This window comes from Lepus europaeus, chromosome 17 (assembly GCF_033115175.1).
Source record: "Lepus europaeus isolate LE1 chromosome 17, mLepTim1.pri, whole genome shotgun sequence".
Taxonomy (NCBI): domain Eukaryota; kingdom Metazoa; phylum Chordata; class Mammalia; order Lagomorpha; family Leporidae; genus Lepus; species Lepus europaeus.
Genome location: NC_084843.1, coordinates 82,624,197 through 82,632,224, shown reverse-complemented (window position 1 = coordinate 82,632,224; position 8,028 = coordinate 82,624,197). Strand labels below are relative to the sequence as shown.

The 8,028-nt window shown below is 51.4% G+C and overlaps 1 protein-coding gene across 1 annotated transcript; it reads right to left on the bottom strand.

The window, feature by feature from the left end:
• Window positions 1-370: 370 nt before the first annotated feature.
• On the bottom strand, window positions 371-925 carry LOC133775850 (jun dimerization protein 2-like). Its single transcript, XM_062214333.1, has 2 exons — window positions 758-925; window positions 371-652 (listed from the first exon to the last, which is right to left on the bottom strand). Exons 1-2 carry the CDS (start codon window positions 923-925, stop codon window positions 371-373), a joined length of 450 nt encoding a protein of 149 aa, XP_062070317.1.
• Between the last annotated feature and the right edge of the window lie 7,103 nt (window positions 926-8,028).

Genomic DNA, 8,028 nt, shown 5'->3' with positions numbered 1-8,028 from the left:
AAGGGTTTTTCCAGAGTGAGGGGACAAAAACCTTGAGCAAGCATAAACACGGGGTCATCATAACCAAAAACTTAACATAGCTCCTAAAATAATTGTCACATGCTCCATTATCTCATAAAAGCATTAGCACAATCATCACATGTTACAAGGTCAGCTAAAGTCTAGTTATTTTAAACAAAATGCATTTTGCAAGCCCAGCCGTTTTGTACAGAAGCAGAACAGTATGCAGTTAGCTCACAAGCAACTCCAATTTAACCCTATCCTGCCTCAATTTCACATTCCCCCCTTTTCTTTTTGGTCAAATTTTAATCTTAAAATTTAAGTGAAATCATGGGGATGAGTTATACCATTTGCACCACAGCCATTAATATTAGGTCCAAGGGGTAGGGACGCTGTCGGTGCGGACAATGCAGGTGGGGCGGCGCCAGTTCAGTACGAGAATCAGCTGCTGCCGCTCCTGCTCCAGCTCCCTGACATGCATCTTTAGTACCGCGTTTCTGAACTCCAGCCGCTCAAACTCCCGCTGCAGGATCTCCGTGCGCTCCTTCCTCCGGGCCCACACCGCCTTGTTCTGTTCCAAGCGCCTTTTCCTCCGCTCCTCCTGTTCGTCGAGCTCACTTTCTACAGGTTGGGGCCTCTTGTCCAGGTTTACCTCGTTAGTGTTGCCGTTGGCGGGGGCATCTTTCCCATCCTCCGCCTCCTTTACCACTTCTTTCTTGCTTAAGTCCTTGGTGGTGACCTCGGTGCTGGTGTCCACGGCTGTGTCAGGCGTGCCCAGCTTTATTTCCAGCAAGGGCACGATTATGGTCCCAATGCACTTCAGCTCCTTCACGATCAGAGCCGAGCCGGGCCGTCTGGTCAGGGGGTCTTGCCCTGGCAGAGAGCCCGTGGTCACAAAAGAGTCGGGAATCTGCCCATGCATCATAGCAGGCCGGCCGGGCACAGGGTCTGAAACGAGTGTGGGAGCACGAAACTTTTTCTTTATCCTGCAACAAAGGAGGGGAGCCGGGTACGAATGCTAAACAGTCTTCAAAAGTCCCACCCCGAGAGGATTCCAAGAGCCACTCCACTCAAGATGAGACTCTTAAAAGACCATCCAGGTGAAACTTTGGCGTTGTAAAGTCAAAATCCGAGTTTAAGCTGATAGGCGGCAGCCGGCCGCCTCCCCATGCGCCCACCAAATCCGCTGCCAGACACAGGTTTACGAACACATCTCTGTGCCTTGCAGCCGATTTTATGAGCACAAAAGCAAATCTACAGGGTAGGGGAAGCATGTTCCGCGGGATAGAAAAATTACAAAAAGGCATCAGAATTTTAAAAACAGAAAATACAACAGAGACAAAAACAGAAAACACATCCCTTGACTCAAATACCTTTTGTGACTTTCACACACCCTCTTCGACATACTTTAAACATTTTACCATTTTCATTTCAGTCTAGAGTAAACTAGCCATCCGGATCCTTACAAACCATGTCCTTTTCTTATGTAAAAAGCTCTTTCTCTCTCTTTTTAACCCCTTTTTTAACCAACAATACTCTTTCCTTTCATGTCCCTAATGTTTAGTAACCAATGACATTAAATTTATAACGGCTTTCAAAAACCTGTGCAGGATATTTAGCTCCTGCGTAAGCTGCTCCACGCGCCTGCGTAGCTGCTCATTCTCAGCCATGCACTGCTGTATCTCCAGGATGCGCCGCTTGGTCTTGCCCACGGCGATATTGTTGCGCTCCCGCCGCAGCCGGTACTCCAGGCTGTCGTTCACTGCCTTCTTGCTCTCCTGCGAGGGGTTAGCCGAGGAGGGCGCCTCGAGGGGGCTGCTTGGGGGCACGGCGGTGGCCAAGGGGGCCTCGGGGACGCACTGGGGCTGGCCCGGTGCCGTCAGGGTTGGGGGCAGGTGTTCGGGGGGCACAGTGGTGGCCAAGGGGGCCTCGGGGACGCACTGGGGCTGGCCCGGTGCCGTCAGGGTTGGGGGCAGGTGCACGGCCGTCTGCCCGCAGTGTGCCACCTGGTACTGCAGGGGATTGTAACTGCCCCAGTTGCCACCTTGGCCGCCCCCTGGCCCCCGGGGCTTCTCCTTCACAGCCACAGTCCTAGGGTTGTAGCTCCCTGGGCTGCTGTCAGGTGCCGACTCCATGGCAGAAAGGTCGGAGAGCAAAGCCGGGGACTGTTCCTCCTGGAAGCCCTCGAAGCCCTGGGAGGCGAACATTTAAGCAAAGCCTGGCGGGGTAGGGAAGTTGCAAAAGAATTAATACTTGGCCCCAACCAATCTACCGCGAGTGTGGGTTTCCATACGCAGTTCATATACAGAAGCTTGAATGCAGCGCAAGTCAGCACCGCCCAGTTTGTTATAGTGCTGTGCCTATCGCTGCATTCACGCCTCCGCATCCAGCCCAGACCAGATCAATTGGGAAACCAAATATAGTCCAACACCCGTGATATTAGGAACTCTCAAATAAAAGCCATCAGCAACATCTCGACCCAGTCCCTAGTGCCAGCTCTCCGTTATGGTTAAAGCTTCCCCTAGCTGAATAAAGCTTTCTTTAGCTAAACCCCCTGCACCCTGGCCACCTCTAGCTTGCCCGGGAGACAAAGCTGGGTCCATTATCTGACCCCAGTACCTTTGGTTGTCCAAATCGGGGAAACATTGGCGCTTCGTCGGAAAAGCCTTTGTCTGTCCCCATGGGTAGTGGCGAAAGCGTACCTGCTGTTCTTGTGAATTTTCACCCACTCCTTTTTCTTGGCTGCACGGAATACTTGGTCCATAGCGATCAGCTCTGCCCGCCGAGCAAAGTTCTCGGGAGGGGGGTTGGAGATAGAAACCCAGACCACTGACCTTGTTCGGCCGCCTCTCACTGTTGTCCCCGTTGTACTCCGGAAGCTAGGGGGATGTCGGCTCACGTGGGCCCGTCCCGGACACCGCAGGAGGTGATGGAGCATTATCCACAGGAACCTGGGCAGGGCCTGCATCCCCAACACGATCCCCAGCCGTGTGACGGACCACACGTATCCCAGCGAGGGAGGGGCCACTGTCGCCCAGCCTCACCACTCCGCTGTTGCCGTTTTTCCTCTCGCTGGCTTGCAGAGGCCGTTTTCGGTCAGTTCAGTCCCGTGTGGCAGACGTGCACCGCTGGATTCCCGTTGTTAGTCGGATCTTAAGCAGACTTGTCCTTTTGGGCACTTCTCTGTGCTTTTGTCGGTCTCCCGGGGTCTCTGCCTATTCTGATTTTCCCTTACTCTGCTTCCTTTTAACTGTGGTGGCCAGGGTCCTAGTTAATTTCTTTTTCTTAGCCCATTCTAAACTTCCCCTTTTTAACTAAATAACTTTAACCCCTTCAGGAGAGTCTGGCAGTAGAGTCTGAGTCTCCTACAGAGTTTCATTTAAGCACAGTAAAAATAATGTTAGTAAAACAGGCTCTGCAAGTCCTGTCAGGGCTTGTGATCCCAGTTATATGGTGGAGAAGGGCGGCCAGTTAAAACGGGCCGGGGGTCCTCCCTTCTCTATTTCATCGGATTCTTCCTCCTCCATTTCTCTTCTGTTTTCCAAAAAGGGCACTGCGGGCCTCTTTGGGAAGCGGGGGATATAAGGTGCCCTCCTAAGGAGGCGAGGGGAATAAGGTGGTGGAATATCAAAGAGGTCTTCCTGCCTGCCTGGAGGAGTTGAGGGTTTTTCAGGTTTGAGGGTGTCCAATTCCTGTAATGGATCTGCAATTTCCGATACTAGGGGTGTGGCGGGTAGGATCGGAGGGGGTTTGGGGCTCGACGCCACCCCCAGGGCAACTGCTGACAACTCAGAACTGGGCTTCATCCTCAGGGCGGTGGTGGGTATAGTAGGATCGAGCTCTGCCACCGCCCTGTTGGAAAGGAGGAAAGGTTTTACCCAGTCTGGGGGGGTTTTCGCCAGGTCCTCCCACACAAAGATGTAGGGCACTTGATTCGGGCGCCCTTCTTTACCTCCCCTGCAGACCTGGCTCTTCACCTGTAAAATAATTCGAGAGTCAAAAGTCCCATCCCGTGGCCACCCGATGTTTAAGGCTGGCCACTCGGATGTACAGAAACTTGTCCAGTTCTTCTTCTGCACTCTTATAGACAAGTTTTGGGCCCGCTCCCGGACCTCTCTCCAATGACCTAAAGTAAGACTCAAAGGTGTAGTTAATTCCTGTCCCATGTTGGAGGGGAAAGGCAAATCAGGTGAGTATATTAGAACACAGAAACAATCACAAAATTCACAAATGACAAGACTCACAAAGACACTGCGCACAACAATGGAACAAGACCTGCGCGCCCTAATAAGACAAGACCTGCGCGCAAAACCAAGATAAAACTGAAACCAAAACTTCCGAGGGGAGCTGCCACCTCCCACGGAACAAGGAAAAACTAAAATTCAGACGAGAGCGGCCAGCTGGCTAAGCTCTCCTAAAGAAGGAGGGGGATTCCACGTCCCCTCCACCACTGGAGCGTCCTCCAGTGGTTTGAGCCAGGGGCGCTGGGCACGTCTGCCCCTACCCACTATCAGCTCGATACAGATACAGGTCCTGTACAGGCACAATCTCAGTAAAACATGAACCTCCGGTACGTCAAGCGCCCCGGGAAAAAAATAAAAAAATCAACAGAACACACAAAAACACTTAAAACAGCAAAAACTTACCTCCGATTGGAAAATGGAGCGTGGGTCTGGGGTCTCGAATCCCGGACGAGCCCCCAAGAATGTAAGACCCCCGAAAGGTATCTCACACGTCTACCGACCCCAGAAACACGAATTCCAGTCCAATCGCTGCAAGTGCATGAGGAAGTTTATTACATCTGCGCAGATGGGCCAACTCTTAAGCACAACAACACCCTCTGGTGGAGTGCGAGAAGAGAGGCGCCGATCATCAACCGCACAGCGTATTTAAGATTTGAAACCACAACATTAGCATATCTCCACATCATTGCCAAGAATCACAAGATAAACCACAGCATGACGAATACATCACAAGATAAAGGGTTTTTCCAGAGTGAGGGGACAAAAACCTTGAGCAAGCATAAACACGGGGTCATCATAACCAAAAACTTAACATAGCTCCTAAAATAATTGTCACATGCTCCATTATCTCATAAAAGCATTAGCACAATCATCACATGTTACAAGGTCAGCTAAAGTCTAGTAATTTAAACAAAATGCATTTTGCAAGCCCAGCCGTTTTGTACAGAAGCAGAACAGTATGCAGTTAGCTCACAAGCAACTCCAATTTAACCCTATCCTGCCTCAATTTCACACTGTGACTCCTCCGGACAAGCACCTCATCCGCATGCTGGTAACCCTAGGCTAGTGCTGGCAGTAAGGGCAGAGACAGCACATGTGGGGCCAGAGCAGCCACAGGCCCGCAGCTCCCAGCACCTCTGATGGCCAGGACGCCCAGCCCTGGGAGACCCAGGGGTCACTGTGAGCAGCAGCTCAGCCCTTCCAGCACCTGGCCGGTCGTGCTCAGCACTGGCTCTGCAGAGGCCAGGAGGCCCCTGTGGTCTGGCTCAGCCGCATGGGCTCTGGCTCAGGCTGCCTTCCATGTACTCCCTATGCTGTCCGCCTGGTGAAAGGGAAGCTGCCTTTCACTGTGCGCTACTCGTGTTCCTCTGTGTGACATGAGCACACGTGGATACCCAGCATGTGTCTGCTCCAAGGCTCTCCCTGGGGCTGGAGGCTCCACATCTGAAGGACAAAGATGCTTTTTTATTTATTTATTTTATTTATTTGACTGATACAGTCAAGCAGTGAGAGAGAGAGAGAGAGAGAGAGAGAGAGAAAGGTCTTCCTTCATTGGTTCACCCCCCCCCAATGGCAGCTATGTCTGGAACTATGCCTATCTGAAGGCAGGAGCCAGGTGCTTCCTCTTGGTCTCCCATGCAGGTGCAGCGGCCCAAGCCCTTGGGTCATCCTCCATCGCCTTCCTGGGCCACAGCAGAGAGCTAGACTGGAAGAGGAGCAGCCAGGACTAGAACCCAGGGCTCATATGGGATGCCAGCACCACAGGCAGAGGATTAAGGAAGTGAACCATGGCACCAGCCACACAAATGCTAATTTTGGTCTTTGTCATTGACACTTCCTAGCATGCTGGCTATACTAAGTAGCACCAGGTGTCCTGCAATTGTCCCAGCCTGCCTCCCTGGGCTGTTTCTTAGTGAGGATGGGGGAATGCCAAGGGCACAGCCCCATGGGGCAGCTCCCCCCCATGAGGGGCACACAGGTCACGTGAGGTGTGGGTGGCCTGGCAGGACTGGAATGCACTCATCTTCATGCACACCTGTGCCCCTCTGTGCAGCATGCATGGGTGAGGCTGAGTGGACGAGTGCTGATGGGCTCAGGAGGTGCCCAGGATCAAGCCCTGCTCTGGTCCCAAGACTGCCAGCTGCACAGTGCCTGCCAGCTTGGCCCAGAGAAGGGGGAAGCCAGGAGGGAGGGGCGCCCTCACTGCTGGGACATGGCTTCTGGACTGTAGGGTCAGGTGGTGGCCACAGCATCGGTCCTCTCCACATCGGCCCTCTGCTCTGGCCCTGGAGGGGAATGAGGAAGAATAGAAGATGCACCTGTCCCTGGAGCCCCTCCCTGCCCTTGCTGAGACCCCAGCACAGGCCTCTCCTGACCATTCCACCATGGCTGTGGCAGTGACAACTCAGGACCACCCACAGCCTGGCCTCAGCCACGTGGCCCTTCAGGGATAAGGAGGATCCCCCTGCTCGTCAGCTCTAGGGGAGCCCAGGGCTTCCCAGCACCTGCTCCTCCTGGGCAAAGTGACTCAGCCCTCACCCACCACTCCTTAGCCCTGGGTCCCACATGAACCCCCAGGCTGCCATCGTGGTGCTACAGTCTGTCCTTGCTCCTCCAAGGGCCTTTTTTTTTTTTTTTTGGCACCTGCTGGGCGCATCCCGCTGCTCAGAGGAGGCCAGCACCTGCGGTAGAAAGCACGGGAGCAAATGAGCAGGCACCCAACACTTGGCTTAACGATCGCTAACAGAACAAAAGGGCCCATTGAGTAAGAACTGCTTTAAATTAAATTAAACTTTTACTTCCCCTCCCCCGATTCATTTCATAATAAATCTAAGGAAAGCTGCATATGTGTGTGTGTGTGTGTATCCCTTTTTTTCTTTTTTTTTTATTAAACTTTTATTTAATGAATATAAATTTCCAAAGTATAGCTTATGGGTTACAATGGCTTCCCCCCTCCCATAACTTCCCTCCCGCCCGCAACCCTCCCCTTTCCCGCTCCCTTTCCCCTTCCATTCATGTAAAGATTCATTTTCAATTCTCTTTGTATACAGAAGATCAGTTTAGTATATATTAGGTAAAGATTTCAACATTTTGCCCATATAGCAACATAAAGTGAAAAAACTACCATTGGATTACTAATTATAGCATTAAATAGCAATGTACAGCACATTAAAGACAGAGATCCTACATAATTTTTTTTTCAAATTAATTAATTTTCTATGCCATTTCCATTTTAACACCAGGTTGTTGTTTTTTTTTTCATTTCCAATTATCTTTATATACAGAAGATCACTTCAGTATATAATTAGTAAAGACCTCATCAGTTTGTGCCCACACAGAAATGCAAAGTATAAAAATACTGTTTCAGTACTAGTTATAGCATCACTTCACATTAGACAACACATTAAGGACAGATCCCACATGGGGTGTAAGTACACAGTGACTCCTGTTGCTGATTTAACAATTTGACACTCCTGTTCATGGCGTCAGTAATCTCCCTAGGCTCTAGTCATGAGTTGCCAGGGCTATGGAAGCCTTTAGAGTTCGCTGACTTTGATCTTATTCCGATAGGGTCATAGTCAAAGTGGAAGTTCTCTCCTCCCTTCGGAGAAGGGTACCTCCTTCTTTGATGGTCCAAGGGCCTTTCTTGACCTCTGTCCACTTACCTTGTGCAGGCACAGAGAACACCATGCCCAGGGTCCCCATCCCCACCCATCTACTGTTGGACTGTCCACTCTGGACGTACCATCAGCCCCTCAACTGCTAGGGAGCTTCCTGTGTCCAT